The sequence below is a fragment of the Schistocerca cancellata genome, chromosome 12 (assembly GCF_023864275.1).
Source record: "Schistocerca cancellata isolate TAMUIC-IGC-003103 chromosome 12, iqSchCanc2.1, whole genome shotgun sequence".
NCBI classification, from domain to species: domain Eukaryota; kingdom Metazoa; phylum Arthropoda; class Insecta; order Orthoptera; family Acrididae; genus Schistocerca; species Schistocerca cancellata.
In genome coordinates this window covers 21,898,658-21,922,618 of record NC_064637.1, presented here as the reverse complement: position 1 = coordinate 21,922,618, position 23,961 = coordinate 21,898,658, and the positions used below count along the sequence as shown (strand labels likewise).

General features: G+C 41.6%; 1 protein-coding gene across 1 annotated transcript in view; it reads left to right on the top strand.

Moving 5' to 3' along the window:
* The first annotated feature begins 9,560 nt into the window (after positions 1 to 9,560).
* LOC126109580 (disks large homolog 5-like) overlaps positions 9,561 to 23,961 on the top strand; it is a 76,643-nt gene continuing 62,242 nt past the window's right edge. The window contains exons 1-2 of the mRNA XM_049914615.1: positions 9,561 to 9,682; positions 22,150 to 22,285. Coding sequence (XP_049770572.1) covers positions 22,187 to 22,285 — 99 coding nt within the window. The 5' untranslated portion in view covers positions 9,561 to 9,682; positions 22,150 to 22,186. The remainder of the gene's footprint in view (positions 9,683 to 22,149; positions 22,286 to 23,961) is intronic.

Sequence of the window (23,961 nt, the reverse complement as noted above, 5' to 3'; positions counted from 1 at the left end):
TGGATAGGTTAAAGTTAGATATAGTGGGATTTAGTGAAGTTCGGTGGCAGGAGGAACAAGAGTTTTGGTCAGGTGAATACAGGGTTGTAAACACAAAATCAAATAGGGGTAGTGCAGGAGTAGGTTTAATAATGAATAAAAAAAAATAGGAGTGCGGGTAAGCTACTACAAACAGCACAGTGAACACATTATTGTGGCCAAGATAGATACGAAGCCCATGCATACTACGGTAGTACAAGTTTATAAGCCAACTAGCTCTACAGATGAAGAAATTGAAGAAATGTATGATGAAATAAAAGAAATTATTCAGGTAGTGAAGGGAGACGAAAATTTAATAGTCATGGGTGACTGGAATTCGAGAGTAGGAAAATGGAGAGAAGGAAACATAGTAGGTGAATACGGATTGGGGATAAGAAATCAAAGAGGAAGCCGCCTGGTAGAGTTTTGCACAGAGCATAACTTAATTATAGCTAACACTTGGTTCAAGAATCATGAAAGAAGGTTGCATACATGGAAGAATCCTGGAGATACTAGAAGGTATCAGATAGATTATATAATGGTAAGACAGCGATTTAGGACCCAGGTTTTAAATTGTAAGACATTTCCAGGGGCAGATGTGGACTCTGAACGCAATCTATTGGTAATGAACTGGAGATTAAAATTGAAGAAACTGCAAAATGGTGGGAATTTAAGGAGATGGGACCTGGATAAACTGAAAGAACCAGAGGTTGTCCAGAGTTTCAGGGAGAGCATAAGGGAACAATTGACAGGAATGGGGGAAAGAAATACAGTAGAAGAAGAATGGGCAGCTCTGAGGGATGAAGTAGTGAAGGCAGCAGAAGATCAAGTAGGTAAAAAGACGAGGGCTAGTAGAACTCCTTGGGTAACAGAAGAAATATTGAACTTAATTGATGAAAGGAGAAAACATAAAAATGCAGTAAATGAAGCAGGCAAAAAGGAATACAGACGTCTCAAAATGGCTAAGCAGGGACGGCTAGAGGACAAATGTGAGGATGTACAGGCTTATCTCACTAGGGGTAAGATAGATACTGCCTACAGGAAAATTAAAGAGACCTTTGGAGAAAAGAGAACCACTTGTATGAATATCAAGAGCTCAGATGGAAATCCAGTTCTAAGCAAAGAAGGGAAAGCAGAAAGGTGGAAGGAGTATATAGTGGGTCTATACAAGGGCGATGTACTTGGGGACAATGTTATGGAAGAGGATGTAGATGAAGATGAAATGGGAGATACAATACTGCGTGAAGAGTCTGACAGAGCACTGAAAGACCTGAGTCGAAACAAGGCCTCGGGAGTAGACAACATTCCATTAGAACTACTGATGGCCTTGGGAGAGGCAGTCCTGACAAAACTCTACCATCTGGTGAGCAAGATGTATGAGACAGGTGAAATACCCTCGGACTTAAAGAAGAATATAATAACTCCAATCCCGAAGAAAGCAGGTGTTGACAGATGTGAAAATTACCGAACTAACAGTTTAGTAAGTCACAGCTGCAAAATACTAACGCGAATTCTTTACAGACGAATGGAAAAACTGGTAGAAGTCGACCTTGGGGAAGATCAGTTTGGATTCCGCAGAAATATTGGAAACGTGAGACAATACTGACCTTACGACTTATCTTAGAAGAAAGATTAAGGAAAGGTAAACCTACGTTTCAAGCATTTGTAGACTTAGAGAAAGCTTTTGACAATGTTGACTGGAATACTCTCTTTCAAATTCTAAAGGTGGCTGGGGTAAAATACAGGGAGCAAAAGGCTTTTACAATTTGTGCAGAAACCAGATGGCAGTTATAAGAGTCGAGGGGCATGAAAGGGAAGCAGTGGTTGGGAAGGGAGTGAGACAGGGTTGTAGCCTCTCCCCGATGCTATTCAATCTGTATATTGAGCAAGCAGTAAAGGAAACAAAAGAAAAGTTCGGAGTAGGTATTAAAATCCATGGAGAAGAAATAAAAACTTTGAGGTTCGCCGATGACATTGTAATTCTATCAGAAACAGCAAAGGATTTGGAAGAGCAGTTGAACGGAATGCACAGTGTCTTGAAAGGAGGGTATAAGATGAACATCAACAAAAGCGAAACGAGAATAATGGAATGTAGTCTAATTAAGTCGGGTGATGCTGAGGGAATTAGATTAGGAAATGAGACAATTAAAGTAGTTTTCCTATTTGGGGAGCAAAATAACTGATGATGGTCGAAGTAGAGAAGATATAAAATGTAGGCTGGCAACGGCAAGGAAAGCGTTTCTGAAGAAGAGAAATTTGTTAACATCGAGTATAGATTTAAGTGTCAGGAAGTCGCTTCTGAAAGTATTTGTATGGAATGTAGCCTTGTATGTAAGTGAAACATGGATGATGAATAGTTTGGACAAGAAGAGAATAGAAGCTTTCGAAATGTGGTGCTACAGAAGAATGCTGAAGATTAGATGGGTAGATCACATAACTAATGAGGAGGTATTGAATAGAATTGGGGAGAAGAGGAGTATGTGGCACAACTTGACAAAAAGAAGAGACCGGTTAGTAGGACATGTTCTGAGGCATCAAGGGATCACCAATTTAGCATTGGAGGGCAGCGTGGAGGGTAAAAATCATAGAGGGAGACCAAGAGATGAATACACTAAGCAGATTAACAAGGATGTGGGTTGCAGTAAGTACTGGGAGATGAAGAAGCTTGCACAGGATAGGGTAGCAAGGAGAGCTGCATCAAACCAGTCTCAGGACTGAAGACCACAACAACAACAAGGTAAAGAGAAGTGTTCGATCCTAACTTATGGGGTTGGGAGCTGCTTTTGAGCTACATACGTCGAGGGAAGTATCCGATTCCAGATGGTATTGTGTTTATTGGTATTTGGGGAGTTTTGTGACGTCGATTTTTTTCGTCGTTTTGCGTGGTTTTGTATGGGAGTGAGTGTCTAAATTTGTTTATATTTAGTTTGACCCCACCCAAAAACCCCCAATTTCCCGCATTTGTACCATTAGTGTCATTAGGCTTCTTGTGGAACATGTGTGTGTATGTGTTTCGATGTATTTTCATCTTCATAATGTGTATGTAACGACTTTATATGCACCATATTGGAATTGTCGTTTATGGTCGTTTCCGCCAGATTTGTGACGTCATCAGTCAAAGCAGACAGGTGGGATCGGACGCTTCCGTATTTCCGGTTGTTGAGACATAGAAATTGGTCACCATCTTGTAGTCCTTTTTGTTCCACTATAATCTGGGTAGACACATTTACACTTTACACATTGTGTTTCTCTCGTCACCATTTATTTTTAGCACTACAGAACTGACCTGACACAATATCATTATAATTTTCTATTTCACATGGCATACGTGTTTTCAGTAATTGGGAAGAATGCTTCCAACACATTGTCCATGCTGTTTTCACATTGTATCCACACACCTATTACCCATCTCTGGCTGCAATGTTGTTGAATCAGAATCCCTCTTGAAGGTTTTAGTATTTGCAGCAGGCATGACAACGCCGCTACTCCACACGGTCATTACAGGTACTACAAACACCAATGATGACTTTGTAACAACTGGGTAACAGAATCCCGTGAGTGGAACAAATTACTCATGCGAATTGAACTATAGGAAGCACAACTTTTGAACCCACGTAGATAAGCACCTGACAATGTATTCGAGCACACAGTTGGTTTGCACAGCCAATAACTGAGCACATGACAACTCTTGGCACGAGGGCAAAGCTATGACTAAGACTAAACTCAGTGGCCAGAGACAGTGGTCACTTGTGTGTTAGTTGCACTTGCACGAATGCACGTATGTTCGCTAGATTAAATGGAGGCCTTTTGGCTGCAAGTTCACATGTGCAGCAGTCTTTTTGTCGCACGTCTGCCATTCGACATCTCTTTTATATGGTGAGTAGCAATCTATCCTTCCCATAGTATTGTCGAATTTTTGAGGAGTTTGAAAGGGACTAAACATTGAGGTCATCACCTCCCATTAATTTCTTTAATAATCTACGCCAAAAACTTTCTGGAAGAAGGAAAGTAGAGACTGCCAATTTACTCTTTTCTTTGTGGCGTCACCTGAGACAGGGAGCGAGGTGAAAAACAGGAGGAGGAAAATAAACATCAAAAAGTAAGGAACTGCAATGAAATAGGAGATGTAGGCGATCTGAAGCAGCCAGAGTCACAACTGCTCCACCTCCCCTGCTCCTCTCACGCACCTAGTTTTTACCTGAATGTCAACTTCCTCATCTGATAACAGCTCTTTATTCATTGCAGAATAGTGGCAGAATGCTCGCATCACAGAATGGGGAAAAATAAGATGAGACCATGGTGACACACTTTAAATGAATACAAAAACTCTCTCTAAAGTTTAAAAACCATGTCCACAGCTTGGACATCACCTACCGAGACCAGAATTGTGAAGCACCAGTGTTCATCACAGGGCAGTGAAGTTGGGGGCACTAGCATAATGTGGGGCACCAACAAGGGGCTTCACAATGGCAATACGATGGGTCCCCTTGCCTGATAATATGACAATGAGCCAACTAGACATAGCTATAATGTAATCAACATAGAATAGTAGATATCCTGTGAGAAGTGTGAAGGGAAGATGATCATGTGATCGTCAACCTCCAAAATGGTTTCCTTTTATGTTGTTCATTCTGGAACAGCCAGCCATAAGATGGACAATGCATTATTTTATGCCAACTGATTTGGTAATGACTACATCTACACAGTATACCTTACCATGGATGAATGCCTCTTCAATGAAAGAGGAATCTATCATCAAAGAGCCTCCATATCAGCATGATTCAATAAATACTTGGTGCCTATCTATTCCCCTTACACGTAAGAACAACTATCATCTTAATATTCCCGTATTGTTGGGGCCAAACAGATAACTAGCCTAGATCTGTCAGTTTCAAAACATCATTTGCTAAGGCACTTCAAGTTCAGTGGCTTTGGGCTTCTAACTGGACTCCTTAAGACTTGACAATCAAGAGGGAGTTTATAAAATTTAGAACTTTTTTCCTTCATTCAATTCCCTGTGTGAAATGCCTTCGAGTCCTGTTGGAAAACAAGTTAAACTGGAGACAACATATTGATAAACAAATCTAAATGATCAGTTCTGCATGTTTTGCTAGGAGCATCTCTCATTGTGGTGGTTTGTTTCACATGTTTTCACTCCTCATTGCCTTCTGGAATTATCTTCTGGAGTGTGTACCTAAAGAAATGACCAGAAGAAGTGACCAGTAAGAATAGCATGTTAAGTAGAAAACTGCTCATCTTGCAGACGCCTTTTTAAAAACCTAAATTCTTGCATTTACTTCCCAATATATTTACAATGTTGCTGACAAAAATAAATTGAAGCTGAACTGTTTTTTCTCCCCTTCCCCCCCCCCCCCCCCCCCCATGCAATGTATTCTACCTGGTGCAAAAGTATTCTACTTCCCATCAGACAAAGCAAAAAATGGGTAATCACAACCAGTTCAGAAGAAAACTTAAAAACTATCTCATTAGTCATTCTTTCTACAAATTAACTGAATATCTAGACTCAAAGATTTAAAAGGTATGTTAGCTATATGGCAAGTAGCAGCGTGTTGTGAGGCTTCGTGACAACTGCAACCATGGCTGAATATTTACACATGTAGGAAACCATTGTCTCTTAAAAAAGAAACCAGTCTAATTGTTTGTCTGTCTACAACTCAACACCAGCAATCCATCCTTTTCATGATACTCTAATTTTTCCATCCTAGATTTTCCATTGTTGAAATATTATGTTGTGTGTAAAAGCTGTTTGATAAAAAGTTTTTCAAAGTAGCAGCTTTATTCCTTACTTGGTTCGATTTAGCTGCTACTTACAACCATACTCTGCAAACCACTGAACAGCATGGTAGGGAATGTCCCACTGCACCCATCATTTTATTAGGGCTCCTTCCCATTCCACTTACATATAGAGATGCAGAAAAAAATTCTGTTGAAATGTGTCTGTGCAGACTGTAATTACTCTAATCTTACCCTCACAATCCCTACAGGAGATGCTGTATATTCCTAGACCCATCATTTAGAGCTGGTTCTTGAAATTTTGTAGTAAGTTTTCTAGGGACAATCTACATATATCTTCAAGTGTCTGCCAGTTCAGTTTCTTCGGTATCTCTGTGACACACTGAGAAGTCGAACAAACCTCTGACCATTCATGCTGTCCTCTTCTGAATATGTTCAATGTCCCCCATTAGTCCTATTTTGCATGCATCGCACTAACTTGAGCAATAGTCTCGCATAGGTCAGATGAGTGATTTTTAAGGAATCGCTCTTGTAGACTGACCACATCTCCCTAATATTCTATCAGCGAACCACAGTCTGCCACCAGCTTTGCCTACAGCTGAACCAAAGTGATCCATTACACATTCCTACAAAGAGTTGGCCTGCAGCCAAGTAAATGTCAAGTTGACAGATTCCAACTGAGACCGTTTGATACCATGGTTCTTTCATTTTGTGAAAGTGGACAATTTTACTTTTCTGAAGACTTCAAGCAAGTTGCTAATCTGCATCACTTTGAAACCTTATCAAGATATGACTGAATATTTGTATTTAATTATTTTCAGACAGTACTTCATTATAGGTAACAGCATCATCTGAAAAGATTCTGAGGTTGCTATTAATATTGTCTGCAAGATCATTAATACACAAGATCAACAGCAAAGATCCCCACACACTTCCCTGGCGCTCATCTGAAATTACTTCTGCATCAAGGACTCTCCATCCGAGGTAAAGAAATCCACTACCCATTCACAAATTTCTCTCAATATTCCACACAATCATAGTTCTGACAATACACACAGGTGTTTTATTCAGTGAAATACTTTCTGTAAATCAAAAAATACTGCATCTCCCTGACTGCCTCGATCTATGGCTTTCAGGACATCATGTAAGGAAAGTGAGAGCTGGGTTTCACAAGTTTGATGTTTTTGGAGTTCATGCTGGTTGGCATGGAGTGTGTCATTCTGTTTGAGATCTCTCATTACATTTGAGCTCACGATATGTTCCAAGATTCTGCAACAAAAGGATGTCAAGGCTACTGAACAGTAGTTTGGTGGATCATTCTGCTACCCTGAGTGATCGGTGCTTTTCTCAGCTACTGGGCACAGTTTTCCATTCAGTAGTTAAGTGTGAGTGGCACTAATTTATTGTAACAGTATTGTGAAAAGGTTAGTTACAATTCACCATATAGCGGAGATGTTGAGTTACAGATAGGCACAACAAAAAGGCTGTCCCAAAATGAGCTTCTGGCCAACAAGGACTTTGTCTCTGACAGCTGAAGCCAGACTACTTGGCTTCAGCTGTGAGGGACTGTGGTTGTGTTCATGTGTCTTTTTTTGACAAAGGCTTTGTTGGCCAAAAGCTTGTTTTCTTTTTGTTGTGCCTATCTGTGACTTGGAACCTCTGCTGTATAGTGATTAAGAACTATCCTTTTCACAATATCGTTACATTTCAACCTGGATTTTTCACTGTTTGCACTAATTTATTGTTAATATGTCATACAGATTTTTCTATTATTTGCTTATCTTCAGTTAATGTACACAATGTCTCACTCCAGCATCCACAAAGTTGGTTCTTGATGGGATCTACACAATGTAGTAAATAACTGAACGAATACTTAATTCGTTTTTGTAGCTGCACTGCCCCAAAGGATAACTGTTTAGGGTAAAAGTGGCTGAAACTATGAAAATAAGCCAGCACTCTGTCTTCAAGTGAACAGTCAGAAATTAGGTAGGTACAAAAACAGTGATCTGAGCTTTGTTATTTAATCTGTTTTGACTAATTTTGCTATCTAGCTAAATGCCAAGGAATTTCACACACAGGGTTTAACTTACTGTATGATCCTAAGGTATGTTTATGGTACCAGCAAGTCATTTTAAGGTTCTTGGGATGTGATTCGTCTAATGCAACTAAATAAAAGACTTTTTATTGTACTATAAGTGGTTTACGTATTATTTGTGAAGCGTCTTCTGTGGAATTTTGAGTTGTTATTTGTGTGTATATGCCACCGGGAGATGTTATTGGGCAGTTTGCATATCAAGGATATCTGAATTTCGGCATTTAATAAACTCATTTCGACTTAGCAACTCGTTTTCGTTCTACATCGTGTTTTGCTCGTAAGTTTGGCAGAAATGCAAAATTAAACTGGCTAGAATTGCACGTTAATTGCGTACATAGCACTGTACAAAAACGGCAAGTGAACTGACGTTTAGCTGTGGTGCATTTCAACAGACAGTTCGCATATTTTGCTGAGATTTCCGACTGGAGCAAATAGAATCCAAGGTATTAAGTGACACCTAACAAGTCGCTACAGTCTACACACACAAAACAATTTTTCCACGCAAAATTAAAATTTTTGATAAAATAAGTGAATTTTATTGACAGTTGAAACAAATCGGATGGAACATTTTCAAGCTGAAGATCACTGAAATCAGAAACGAAGGGCTGAAGCTGTAATGTGATTAATATCATTGTCCCCCACGTCCTTGAATATGTAAAATTTTAGATCAACTATGATCACCAAAACATTACCAGTATAAAACGAATTTAGAATAATCTACCAGTGTTGTGCATAATTATAATACTCAAATAATGCAGTGGAGTTACTAAAAGCATTTTACTTTCTGTGGGGTTTTAAAATTGCAATTTTATTTTTGTCACCATGTTTCATTTGAGTATCTGTCATTCCACACGTGAACACCGCAGGTTCTCGTTTAGTATCGTTTATTTGCATTCAAATATGCACCGTATGCACAAATTCTAAAGTTTTCAAGGAATCCTAATAAAACTGGTTTAATTTACACATGAGACTGCAAAGAATGTGTCGTGACACAGTCTTTAATATAGGGCGCTTTCCGCAGTTATATTTACATTCTAGCAAATATCCGTATATTCATACTGCGGTCCAATACGTAGTTTTTGGTTCGAATGCGTTAATAGGCATACATATCCAAAAACCCCTAATCCTTCACTTGTTCCCAAACTAAAAACCGGAGCTATTTACCCAACAATACACTTAAAAGGCGTTAGCTCATTCCCTCTTGACTACAATTACGTATCACGAGCTTCTCTTTCAAAACACGTACAACCCAACAAAATACACAATCACAAACCAACGCTATGCAATTATCTTTCAAACTTACGAAGCAGCTGTAATATCCAAATTCGCGCGGACTGAAAACATATTACTTCCGATCAGTCATTCGAAATGGGAAGCCTAACAGACACAATCAGCATTCATATGGTGACAGAGGTCCCGCGAAAATCATACGAAGCGTTCATAGATCTACCTACAAGCAGCTACGTCTCATTGGCTCTTACCGCCAACCAATGAGATATCGGTGCCAGTTGAAATAGCTACGTATAATTCCTCGTGGATTTACAGCCCAAGACAATAAAGGAAAAAACTGCGATGAATTCAAGGTAAACGAGTCTAAAACCTCAGTTAACTTTAATCGCGATTAATTCCTCATTTAACTTGAAACGAGGGTGGTGTATTACAATTTTTGAAAGGCCTATTTTTTCGGCTAACTTTTAATCGACCTTGATGTAATCGACAACAAGTGTCGATAATCGAATTGTACACTGTTGATGTTTAAAAGAGTGCGCGACTGCGCGAGTTGAAAGAGGCACCAGATGATGAAACATTGCGAAGGTTTGAGCTATTCAATTAAATCCGCTTTTCCTGACAGCCACCTGTAACCATAGTGCTATTTTCTCGCTGGATTACTGCTGAATACTTAATTTCATTATTGTAACGAAAACCTACTGTAATATAATAATTATCACGTTTGGGACCTACTTGACCGCGCCATGTACAACTAGGGCCATTTTATGGTTTAGTTTTACCTTTTCTTATTGTTTGTATTACGTTGTCTTACAGAATAGCTCCTTTTTGCGCTCATAGCATCAAACTGTAATGGTCTCATTGGATTTTTGTGCCAGGAAGAGTACCCTGAAGCGCAATTTCTGCCCGTTCAATTTCTATGTACAGTATTTTCATTCGTAAATGCGATTTCAAACTGAAAATGTTATTTTCGTTTTTCACATTGGATTTCTTCAGTGCCTTCAGTCCCATATAGATAGACTTGTTTTGTGGCTGTATTGTCGTGCCTCAGTTTTGTGTATTTTGATATGCATTTTTTTTGTCACGGATGTCACTTGTTAGCCAGAAAGCTGTCTCTGAATAGTTTAACATATATATTTGGGTTGAGAATCACTCTTGAATTTGATTGGTTCATCAATTTTAAACTGTAATTTCAGTTTTCGCCACTTTCGGATTACTTTTTCTAATAAGCTTTCTTAAAATCTATAAAGATACTTTCGTATTATAAATGTTTTGATGTGAGAATTAGTTTCATAGCTAAAATTTGTTTCAGGCAAGATCCGTTTGGTCTGGAATTTTCCTGATGTTCACCGAATTTGAATTCAGAAATGCTTATTTTTAACCTCTTGTTCAGCAATTTCACCTTCATTTGATGCTTGTGAATCTGAATTGGTTTTTAGAATTTCTGATAGAAATCTTTCTTTGGGTTTAGGGCAGTTTGGAAGTTTTTTAAATTTTCTATTTCTTGGTTATGTGCCAAGTGTGCACTTTCTTTCATGAAACAGTTTTTGGGGCTGGTATCCATTTAGATTTGTTTTAAGTGTTTCATATAAGAACCCTTGTTTTTTATAAGCCTGAAGATGACGTCTCATAATGTCGTTTTGTTCAATTTTCAAGCTGCTTGGAGTTGCTTGGCACTTTTTTTTTTCAATTTATTATTTGATGATTTGAATGCTCTTTGTCAAGATTTTACTGCTTGCGCAGTCTGTTCCACCATGGATGTCTCTTTCCATCTTTGTAGAGGAATTTGAGTTTATGTAGTTTCGATAAGTTTGTTGAGATTTCTTTGGAGTTTTGTGCTTGTGTTTTGAGTTCATTTGCTAATAGCATTGCTTGGAGTTAATCAGTATCATGTTCGGTATTACCTGTATCTGTTTGCTGAACTTTTGAGGCTTTAAATTTAGTTTCACTGTGGTTAGGTAGTGATCTGTAAATATCTGGACATTTGTGTACTTCTACATATTTAAAATCCCCTTGTGATGTGGCTATGAGATTGTGATATGATCAGTACGGATTTCGCCTAAATTCTTGTCAGGTGTTTTTTGTTTTGTTTGAAATGTGTTGACAGTTTTGTGGTTACAATTTCTACACAGTTAGACAAGTATCCATTTTGCTTGTTCCATTTGTGCGCAAGGAAGTCACAAATTATTTCCTTGCATTTTCTCTTGCACTAACTGATCATTAAAATACTGTCAAAATTTTCCCATGATTTTGTGGAATTTTAGAGATTAATTTTTCTATCACCCCCCATCGCATGTTTGCTTTTCTGTTCCCCCTCCCCTTGGCTGATTAACATTAATTACTGTTTAAATTTTATTTGCACATTCAAAGTAAATTGTCATTAATTTTGTTCTTCACTTTGATTATGGATCTCTGAATGTCTTATGAAACTGTTCATACAATCTACCACATGGGGTATATTTATTGGTGTTATTTTGCCTTTTTTGCTTTTTGAATAGTCTGTAATTTCCAAAATCTGTGCTACGTGGTGGCATTCTCACTTTGCAATCTTGTTTCTAGCATGGTTAAAATTTTTTCTTAACTATTTCTCCTAATTTGTAGAGCTTTCTTGGATTTAGGAGTGAAGTAATGTTGACTGTACCAAACAAAGTTTTGAATTTGGCCTGAGCAGACCCGAGAATTCAGATGTCTTCTGAATTGGGAACCTGATGGTTGACTATTCTAGACTACTGTATATTTATCCACGTGTAGACAATGTAAGTTGTATGTATGTCACAAATATGTGCCCAAGTACACACAGTTACATAAATAGGTCTGAAATATTTGCTCTGTTACATGTTTGTACAGCATTTTCACTATTCAATTGAATGTATTGCAAAAGCCCCTCAGTTATAGTAGTTATAATAGTACAGTTGTCTATATAATTTACATATTTCAGGTAATCCAGAAGTTTCAAAACTGCTATTTAATGAATAATTTTGAGTGTATATTTCATGTTTGTCTTAAATCACTTAATTGCATAACTCTATTTTGTTATACAGCACAAGATTTTATTTTCTTTCCTGCTGAGGTGTAACTGGTGGCTGCATCTCTTTCCATGTTCATGTAAAGACTTATTTCTTTGGTGCTTGTCCATCTCTTTATGTAGGACATTGTTTGCAAACTATTCACTTGGAACAGTAAAGATTCCTTCGTGTATAAACAATTCAGTACAGTGAGTCCTCTTTCCACTTTGTTGTAATGTCTATAGCCTCTTACTGCAGCTTAGATGTTACTATATTCAGTACATTTGTTTCCTGGAATATTTTCCATATATAAAGACAGAATTGATAATCCAATATCTGTTTTAATGTGTAAGCTACTGCTCACTTGAATTATTATTACTGAAACTGCATAGCATACTGATGTTAGTTGCTTCAGAGGACTGTAAATTGATCCCACACGTCGGCTTTGACCCATGACGTAAGGGTGTTGTGGTGAGTCACGTCATGACGGTGTGGAGTTTGGTTTGCGAGTGTGGTGTGTTTGTAGATGTCGTCGTGTTGTGGTTTGTTGTGCCCTCTGGTGGTATGTTCTGGGCTTTCGTTTGTGTGATGTAATGGGCTCAGTTTGCTCTTGCTCATTATACAGAATTGTTAGTGTTGGCTGTGTTTGTAGTGGAATTCGTTTCAGTGAGTTAACGATTTAGTGATTTTGTGTGAAGGTTAATTTAGTGTTGTTCACTGTAGGTCTTGTGGTAATTTGAGTAAATTAATTGGTTGTTGTTTTTGTTCAGGAATAGATATGACGGATAAAATTAATAGTGCGCATCTGAGGGAAATGATGGGAAACACTGCTTTGGAACTGATAGTTTTTGCAGCTGTTTGGTTTAATTGCCAGGGTTGTCAAGTGCTCTATTTGTAGCGAAGAAATGAAGTTGGCTAAAGTTCTGGTATCTCGGACCAGGGATGGTTAAATGTGGCGCTGTCGAAAGGATGACATTTGGCGTTCCATACGGCGTGGTTCCTGGTTCGAGAACTGTAGGTTGGGCAATCGCGAGGTTGTACTGGTGACTTATTATTTTTGTTATAGATCCTCACACAGTTTTTGCGCGCATGAGACTTTTGTGAGTGAGAGGAGTGTGCTTGATTGGTTTTCTTTTTGCCGTGAAGTGTGTTCAGAGTTTATTAAGTACAGGGGTTAGCTTGGGGGAGAGGGGCGGCATGGGGTTGATGTGGAGGTGGACGAGTTGCAGTTTAGGAAAAGGAAGTATGGGAGGGGTAAGTCTGTGGCTGGTCTCTGGGTGTGGGGGGCTGTTGTTCCAGGGGGTGGGTGTTCCGAATGTGTTTTTAGGGTTGTGGAAGGGAGGTCTAAGGTGGAATTAGTGGGGTTAATTGAGGGGTACATAGAACTGGGGTCCACAGTAGTTTCAGATGCATTTTCTTCATACAGTGGGTTGGGTGAGAGGGGATTCAATTAAGTCAGTTCTTGTGGGGGGGGGGGGGGGGAGGAGGAGAAGAGGTGCTCTTCCAACCTTCAGTCTCATTTAGATGAGTACTGTTGGCAAAAGTGTCCCTGAGGGCTATTGTGTTTTTCGGGTTTTTTAAAGGGCTGTTAGTAAAATGTATAGGCCTAAAGTGGTTGGTTAGGGTGGTTTGGGTAGGTAGGTAGGTGGGTGGGTGGGTGGCTGCGGCTCAGTGTGGGGTGGATGGTGTTAGTGTTTGTGAGGGGGGAGGGGAGGGGAATTGTGTTGGTTTGTGTTTTAGTTGTGGTCGCATCCGTGTGTGACGACATCGTGGTGAACGCACATTTGTCATTGCCATACTGGCATATCACCCGGCGTGATTGTATGGGGTGCCATTGGTTACACGTCTCGGTCACCTCTTGTGCGCATTGACGGCACTTTGAACAGTGGAAGTTACATTTCAGATGTGTTAAGACCTGTGGCTCTACCCTTCATTCGATCCCTGTGAAACCTTACATTTCAGCAGGGTAATGCATGACCACATGTTGCAGGTCCTGTACGGACCTTTCTGGATACAGAAAATGTTCAACTGCTGCCCTGGCCAGCACATTCTCCAGATCTCTCGCCAACTGAAAACGTCTGGTCAATGGTGGCCGAGCAACTGGCTCTTCACAATACGCCAGTCACTGCTCGTGATGAACTATGGTATCATGTTGAAGCTGCATGGGCAGCTGTACCAGTACACCCCTTTCAAGCTCTGTTTGACTCAGTGCCCAGGTGTATCAAGGCTGTTATTGTGGCCTGAGGTGGTTGTTCTGGGTACTGATTTCTCAGAATCTATGCACCCAAACTGCTTGAAAATGTAATCACATGTCAGTTGTAGTATAATATATCTGTCCAATGAATACCTGTTTATCATCTGCATTTCGTCTTGGTGTAACAATTTTAATGGCCAGTAGTGTAAAAATTTGTAACATCTAATATATCATCCTTGTAGCATGATATTTTATGACGTGCTGTCTATCTGGCTTTTGTTTTTGGTTCTTCAGCTGATTTAGGATTCATAATTTTTCTGATGTTTTACCAGTAAAAGTGGCTGGCATTGTCAAAGCTTCATCCTCCATTGCTGGTGGCGGAGTGTAGTGGAGTTGAGCTCGCAGCCGTAGATTTTATGTACCTTGTGTGCTGATGTCCAAGGGCCTCTTTCCATAGTCAATTCCGGTGTGGTTCTTAGCTTGCTATGTGCAGCAGTCGTTCTGCAGCATGGGAATTCAGGATCCATTCACCTTGAGGTGTTTCTCATTCTTGTTAGTGCCGTGTTTGTGTATTTCTGTAGCTGCTCTGATGAAGCAGGTGTGATAGCTTTTGTCTACAGCAGTAACTTCCATTTTGATGAATTTTACTGTGCTCAGTCACACACAATGCGTACTATGTGGAAAAGTTTGTATTGGAATGACAGGATGATCAATGAACACCAGGACCACGTAAAATAAGCGGCATTGCAGGTTGGGGCAGGTGTAGAAATTTGTCTGGCAGAGCATGAGACCAGCCACATAGTAAAATTTGCTGACACAGAAGTTACTTGTGTAGAGATGAGCTATCACACCACCTTGTTCAGAGACGCCATAGAAATACGCAACATGACACTAGCTTCAACAAGAAAGAAGAAAGCTTAAAGGTGAACAGACCCTGGATTCCCTTGCAGCAGTGAATGACTGTTGCAGATAGTAACGAGAGAACTGCACCGGAAATAACTACACCAAACCCAGCAGTCTGTGTGCCGGCAGTAGTCTGTTTGTGTGCCGGCAGTAGTCTGTTTGTGTGCCGGCAGTAGTCTGTTTGTGTGTCAGCAGTCTGTCACGAAACCTTCAACTACTTTCTACCATTTTCTGTAATGGACATGCAATTCTGTTCTTTTAATTTGAGTTAGTTTTTATGATGGAATTAGCTGAAATAGCATTATAAATAAATATATTAAGTGATGCTGACGTTTTTATTTGTGGAATATTCACAATGATCATGGACTTGTACAGGAAATTTATTTCCTGTATTGTCACTTCCAAATTGTTTCATGAGAATCTCTATCTTGAAGCTTTAACATGACAATACATGTAATCATTTGTCATTGCAATAGTAAGATGGCATGTCTGCTTAATGATGGGACATATGTGGTGCACTTGTGGTCTAGGGGTAGTACCTGTGAGTACTAATCAAACTGTCCATGGTCCCAGGTTCGAAACATGCCACCACTTAAATTTGATTAATAATCGTGATTGTCAGCCAAAGACTTCCGGCATAACAAGCCACCCTCATTCTTTCAATGGTCGGCCTTCTCAAAAGGATGAGGAGTGGACAGGGGTTCAGAGCAACTGGGGTGGGTAACTGCCCTTAAAGGCAGAAAAATCAGCAATGATAAACAGCATGAGGATGCAGAAGGCAAAGGAAACCACTGCATTAGAGGCACATAACTTGTATCCTCAGGACATGTGACCTGTAAGTGAGAGTGTCATGATGACCTATCCATTGGCAAAAGATTCTGGACTAGTCCCCTGTTCAGATCTCTGGGAGGGGATTGCCGTAGGGGAAGGTGACCGTGAGAAAAAGATTCAATAATCAATGAAAGGATAACATTCTAAGAGTTTGGCCATTGAATTTCAGAAGTTCAAATGTGGCATGGAAGCTAGAAAATACTGAAAAGGGAAATGCAGAGGCTCAATCTAAATATAGTAGTAGTAGTGGTGAGTGAAGGGAAATGAAAAAGACAAAGATTTTTGGTCAGATGAGTATATGGTAATACCAACAACAGCAGAAAATGGTATAACATAAGAATAATTTATTATGAATAGTGTGTGCCCCCTTGCAGGTCCGGGGGCTAGAATAGGTCAAAGGTATTACTGCCTGTCATAAGAGGCAACTAAAAGGAGTCCCATGCTTTTTGGCATTTGTGATGGTCCTCTGTAGGGTTTGACCTCCATTTTTCAAAATTTTCCTGACGAGCAAGCCAGTTGGGTAAGGGCACCTTACATGGTGCTTCGTGTCCATCGTGCATCGAGATATATAGCCAACTTCCTTGTTCTGGCATTGCAGTCCCACTCATCGTCCATCTCTTGGGTGAGGACACCTTTGTGATTGTTTTCCTCCACCCACTATGCAGTGTAGTTTTCTGCACCGATGATGACCATGGAATTCTTTGCATCTCATATCCAGCACTGTAGCATGTCCGTTGTGGTGGGGCTGCCATGTACCCTGTCGGTTGATGCCTCCACCGTTAACTCCCCACGTGTGCCAAGGAGTAGATGCCACTCACCCTGGGGCATCAGGACTCCCGGCAATGGCCATCATGCCAGGTGGCCTTTGCTGCGGCCGGGAGGTGCCCGTGCTCCCACACCACCTACTTCGGGTGCAACAACCCCCCCGCCCTCCCTCCCCAACCATCAGGGATTTCAGTCTCCACTTCTGATCCAGAGAAGCGTAAGGCCTCTTCGGCTCCTCTCACCAGGAAGGGGTCCCTTTGGTCACTTTCTTCCAGGTTTCTGCTAGTGGGAAAGGTGACACCTGCCAGTGGCTGAAGAGCCCAAAAGCAGCTGGTTGTAGGGCTTCACACTCATCCTCAGTCCCAGAGACTAAATCAGTGAAGTCCTCCCAGCCAGGGAAACCCTAGGAACAGTGCGAGAAATCAGAAAAGAAGACCCCCAAGAACAAGGAACTTGTGGTGCCCACACCACTGCTTCCTAAAAGCTCTGCTGGACCCTCACACACAATGGATATAGACTGCTCAGGCAAAAAGTCGGTGGCAGCAGGTGACCCTGAGGCATAAACTGCCTCATTGAACGTTCCAAGCCTTCCCAGTCGCACGCTGATGTCATCCTCCAGTGGAATTGCGGCAGTTTTTTGCACCGCCTGGCTGAGCTATGGCAACTGTTAAGCTTTACACCTGCTTTCTGCATTGCCCTCCAGGAAACCTGGTTCCCGGCAATGCAGACCCCTGCCCTCTGCAACTATAAGGGATATTACATGAACCGTAGCTATTATAATAGTGTCGGGTGGAGTTCACATTTATGTCGTAAACTCGGTCTGTAGTGAAAATGTGTGCCTTCAAACCCCTCTTGAAGCTGTGGCTGTCAGAATATGGATGACACTGGAAATAACTGTCTGCAACGTATATCTCCCTCCAGATGGTGCAGTACCCCTGAATGTATTAGATGCACTGATTTATCAACTCCCTAAACCTTTCCTACTTTTGGGAGATTTTAATGCCCATAACCCCTTGTGGGGTGGTACCGTGGTTACTGGCCGAGGCAGAGCTGTTGAAACTTTACTGACGCAATTCAATCTCTGCCTCCTAAATAGTGGGCCCACCACATATTTGAGTGTGGTTAGTTACTTGCGAATTGATTTATCAATTCGCAGCCCAGGACGTTTCCCATCTATCCACTGGAGATCACGTGACGACCTTTGTGGTAGTGACCACTTCCCCATCTTCCTGTCACTGCCCCTGCGTCAGGCCCACAGATGCCTGCCCAGATGGGCTTTAAACAAGGTGGATTGGGAAACTTTAACTTAAACTCTCCCTAACATGGTAACATCGATGTGACGGTTGAACAGGTGATCCCTCGCTCTTTAGGGGGCCCCCCCACCCCCTCCCCCTCCCCCCGCCGAGAAACAGTCCCTTGGTGGTCGCCGGAAATTACTGAGGCAACTAGTTGGCAAGCTCTACAGTGACATGAGCGGCACTCTTTACAGTATCTGATAGCCTTTAAGCGGCTCCGTACCCGTGTATGCCAGCTTGTAAAACGACGGAAACAGGAGTGTTGGTAGAGGTAGGTGTCGACCATTGGGTGCCATGTCACCTTCCCATGTCTGGACAAAGATCAGGTGTCTTTTTGGGTACCAGACCCCAACAGGTGTTCCTGGTGTTACCGTCAATGGCGTGCTCTGTACCGACGCAAACGCGAATGCCGAGCACTATGTTTGAAGCTCTGCGTTGGAGAACTACACCCCAGCCTTTTGCACCCTGAAACGGTGAGTGGAAAGGAAAGTCCTCTCATTCACTACACGCCACAGTGAACCCTTTAACGCTCCATTTATGGAGTGGGAGCTCCTCAGCGCACTTGCACATTGACCCGGCACAGCTCGTGGGCCGGATTGGATCCACATTCAGATGATCTCTCTTCTGACTAAAAGTGCCATTTCCTCATCATCTTCAACTAGATCTGGTGTGATGGCCTCTTTTCATCGCAAGGCGGGAGAACACTGTCGTTCCGCTGCTCAAACCCAGTAAAAACCCCCTTGATGCGGATAGTAATCGGCCCATCGGCCCTACCGACGTTCTTTATAAGCTGCTGGAACATATTGTGTGTTGGTTGTTGGGTTGGGAGATGGAGTCACATGGCCTACTAGCTCCATGTCAGGGCGGTTTCTGCCAGGGTCGCTCTACCACTGATAATCTTGTGTCCCTCAAGTCTGCCATCCAAACAGCCTTTTTCAGACACCAACATCTGGTTGCTGTCTTTTTTGACATACGTAAAGCATTTGACACGACCTGGTGACATCATATCCTTGCCACATTGTATAAGTGGGGTCTCCACTTATCCAAAACTTCCTCTAGCTCCGTACTCTGTGTCCAGGTTGGTCCCTCCCATAATCCACCCCCCCCCCCCCCCCTCCCTCATATTCAGGAGAATGACATTCCTCGGGGCTCCGTATTGTGTGTATCTCAATTTTGTAGTGCCAATCAACGGCTTAGCAGCAGCTGTAGGGCTGTCGGTCTCCCCTTGTCTGTATGCAGATGGCTTCTACATTTTGTACTGCTCCTCCAGTACTGGTGTTGCTGAGCAGCACCTGCAGGATGCCATTCACAAGGCACAGTCATGGGCGCTAGCCCACAGCTTCCAGTTTTTTGCCGCAAAGTTGTGTGTCGTGCACTTCTGTCAGCGTCGTACCATTCGTCCGGAACCTGAACTTTATCTTATTGATGATCCACTCACTGTAGTGGGGATATAGTGATTCTTAGGACATCCAGAAGCTCAATTGACTTAGTCAGCGTAAGCAGAAGTGCTGGCAGCATCTCAGTGCCCTCCGCTCCCTGAGCAACACCAACTAGGGTGCAGATCGCTCTGCGCTGCTGCAGCTCTACAGAGCCCTTGTTCAATCCTGCCTTCACTATGGGAGTCCAGTTTACGGCTCGGTGGTGCCCTCAGCATTGCATTTAGTCAACCCAGTGCACCACTGTGGCATTTGCCTAGCGACAGGAGCTTTTAGAAAGAGTCGTGTGACCAGTGTCCTGGTGGAGGCCGGAGTCCCTCGATTGTGGATCTGATGTGCACAACTGCTTGACAGTTTTGTTGCACACATTCGTAGCTCCTCTGAGCATCTGAATTACTGTCTTCTTTTCCCGCATGCAGCAGTTTACCTCCCGCATCAGCGGCCAACATTAGGGCTCACGATTTCGGTTCGCGTGTGATCCCTTCTCTCTGAACTGGAGTCCTTCTCTTTACCATCTCTGCTTGAGGTCCATTCACATACAACTCCACGGTGTATACCTCAGCCGAAACGTTGTCTGGACCTTTTGCACGGCCCTAAGGACCATTTTAACACCGACGCTCTCCGCTGTCGCTTCCTCTCAATTCTTGACGTGTACTGGGACTCTGAAGTTGTTTACTCGATGGCTGATGGTAATGTTAGCTTCGCCTATGTTCAGAGACCATATTGAACAGCATTCCTTGCCTGCCAGCTGCAGTGTATTTACTGCAGAGCTGGTGGCCATATCTCATCCACTTTAGTACATTCGTTCCTGTTCTGGTAAGCAGTTTCCTCTGTTCTGACTCCCTGAGCAGCTTACGAGCTACCGACCAGTGCTACCCTCACCATCCTTTAGTAGCAAACATGCAGGAGGCCACGTCTGCCTGGGAACGGTCCACTTGTTCAGTGGTGTTTGTGTGGACCCCAGGACACGTTGAAATCCCAGGTAACGAACTTGTTGACAGGCTATGCGGAAACCTCCCCTGGAGATGGATATCTCTAATGAAACTGCCCTGCGTTCTGTCTTATGTCGCAAGGTTTTTCAGCTTTGGGAGATGGAGTGACATAACAGTATGCACAACAAACTGTGTGTCATTAAGGAGACTGTGAATATGTGGAAGTCTTCCCTGCGAGCCTCTTGCATAGAATCAGTTGTTCTTTGTCGACTCCGTATCGGCCGTACATGGCTCACACCTAGTTACCTCCTCCGTCATGAGGACCCACCTCAATATCGGTGTGGCTTCCAAATTACAGTTGTCCACCTCTTGCTGGACTGCCCACTTTTTGCTGCTCTGTGGCGGACTTTTAAATTTCCCAGCACCCTACCTTCGGTGTTAGGCGACAATGCTCCAACAGTAGCTCTAGTTCTATGTTCTATTTGTGAGGGTGTGTTTTATCATTTGATATGAGTTTTAGGGTATGTCCTTTGTCCCTCTGTGTCCTCCACTGTACGGCTTTTAGGGTGGTGGTTTTAATGTAATACAGAGTGGTTTGCTTCTCCTTTCTATTCTCATGATCAGCCAGCCATGGTAATCTGCATTCTAGTTTCTAATTTATTTTTTCTACTTCAGTAATTATCGTAAACCTCTTTCGGTCTCACTTTGACTCGGACACACAAACAAGTGATCGTTACTTAGTTTCTGGACTATGACAGTTTTGTCTCCTGTTAGGATTTTGTATCGACATCTTGCTTCCCGTTGATAGAATTTTTTAAGCATTTCCTTACAGTAATTGACACTAAAGTTTTGTGGCATTTGTTGGGAACAGATCTTTTTCATAGCTAGATCTTAATGCAAAATCAAATACGTTGCAGTCTCATCGTGCCTTGGGATGTATCACAATAAGTCATGTGCCAGTCCTTTCGGATCTCATCTTAACATAATTTACTTCTCACAGAATCATGTTTGTGATGAATTGTAAACAGCCATCTGTGAAGGTGATTATCAAAAGTTGAACAATAGGATTTGAGGCACGGTTGTTGATTTTGGCCATTACAAAAATTGTAAAGTCGTATAACAAATCTCTCACACACAATTTCCATTTTTCGCAAGTTTCCTTAAATGCAAGCTGAAAAACCTTAGCCAGTTTCTGGTGAGCTGCTAGAATGAGTATGGTACAACTGGTGTCGTGCTGAAGTGGGGTTGATTGGTTGTGATGACACAGTTCTGTAGCAGTAGCCTGAAGTCTAGTTTAGGGTGAAAGGTGATAACTTGGTCGAGTTGATGAAAGCAATGAATGCGAATGCTAAGTAAAGGTTGTTGTAAGACTGGCATCTAGTATAGTCTAGGTTCATATTTGTTTGTATTTAAACAGTTCACTACAGCCGAACACTGGTTGTGCTGTTGTCATTCTAGTTGTTCGTCTGTTTCTGAGCTGTTTTTTCTAACAGTAACAAATGAAAAACTTTAAAACAGTGGTAACTGTGCATTTCACTAGGTGACACTACTGTGCTGTGTAATTTGCTAAATATTTGTAAATACCCTGATATTTTCTGATGTCTTGTAACTTTTGTATTTATATTATTTCTTTGACTATTAACTTTTATTTTTAACACGGCAAACCAATCGTAACAGCATGTTGTACTATCCAGTGTGTGTAATCCACAAATACGACCAATCATAGAAGAGATGATGATGCGCATCCGTCCAGAAGAGGAGGTGAAGATGATACGGAGACGTGTGGCTATGAGTGAAATGAAAAAGAAGTCTGAATCTGATGAAAAAAATGTAAGTTTGCACTATTTTAAAAAAGTCTCTGTGGTGATTATTTGCTGTTATATATTGTTAGAGGTCTAGTCGTAACAGATCTTCCTATCCATTCTTTTTGCATTAGCGTTACCATTACTGATACAGCTGTGATTTTCCTCTGTACTTTATCATTCATAGACTACTTGAGCAGATAGCATCAGACCAGATCTGTCTTATTCTCTTTTATGTATGTGCTTATTTAACCCAGAAATTGTCATGATGGTGTAAGATGTCTCACCATAACACTATGAATACAAGTAGCTCCAGTACACATGCACACAGAATGTTTTGAGGCTAGGACAGTTGGTTAGCTGTGGTCTTGTTGAAGGCACATATCTGGTATTTGCCTGAAGTGATTTAGGAAAATGACAAAAAGCCAAAATCTGGGCGACAGGACAGAGCAAACTATTCCCGAAGATGAAGTCGGTGTCTGTACAACTGCAATGCTTCATTCAGTTGGTTCCAGTTGTTCATTGTTCTTATGTTAATTACATAACCTGCATGTACTCCCTCGATGGTAATATAGGTGAGCCATAATGGTGTGGTTAAAATTTGGGAAATCCAAGAATCTTGGGTTGTTGCCAGATTGTAATCAGTCACTTTCTGCTGCAAGCCTCGGTTCCACTTCAGTGTTCGGTGTGGCAGTGAAATGTTACATGTCTCAGTGATTGGGTATTTTTCATAAGTCTGTATGCCATGTTCTGAGTGAGCAGACTATTATTTCAATAGCTCTGTCTGCAACAAATTTCAGCTGGTAATAGCGAATATACTGTTAATGATTTATTAGAGGAGGAGATGCACTTGGATCGTAAGAAGAGATTCCAAAATCGGATATTGGGTTTTAAGGCATACCCAGATGCAGATACTCGGATCACGATTGAGTAATGAAGAGTAGAGAGAAGTGTAAGATAATCTTCTGGAAGAATCAAAGTGGAAGGAGTTGGATACTGAAGCACTGAGGATGGGCGAGATGTGTTTGAGGTTATCTAAGGCTGTAGATGCTGTGACAAAAAATTCACAGTAGGCAGTTCAGTTGAAGAGGAATGAACTTTCGAAAAAAGGGCAGTCACTTAAGTTGGACAGACATAAAGGCAACGAAAGTGACTGTAAAGAAATGTTGGGTTACAGAAGAAATACAGGGTGAGCGCAAAGTCTTGCCCTGATCATAAAAAATTATAACAGAATAACCATTTGTCATAATAAGTTACATTTGATGCTGTTACATAGGCTAGTGTTACTAGTTGTTGCGACCAGTAGATGGTGCTAGTGCTCCACAACACCAATGCGGTCTGTTAGGTCACGTTAATTGCTGGAGAAATGGCATCAGAGCAGGTGAAAGAGCAATGTGTGCTTTCTTTTCACAAAACGAAATCACCAGTCGGTGTTCGGCGTAAATTTCGGGCTTCCTATGGACGCAGCCCTCCTGACTTTAAATCGGTAAAGCGAGGTATGCAAAGTTTAACGAAACGGGCAGTGTTGAAGATCGTCCTCGAAGTGGCAGGCCTTGTGTAAGTGATGCAACTGTTGATAGTGTTAGACAATCATTTTGACAGAGTCCGTCTAAATCGACTCGTCGAGCTTCTTGTGAACTTCAAATATCGCAAGCAAGTGTGGTGAAGATTCTTCGTGAAAGGCTTAGGTTGTGTGCTTACAAA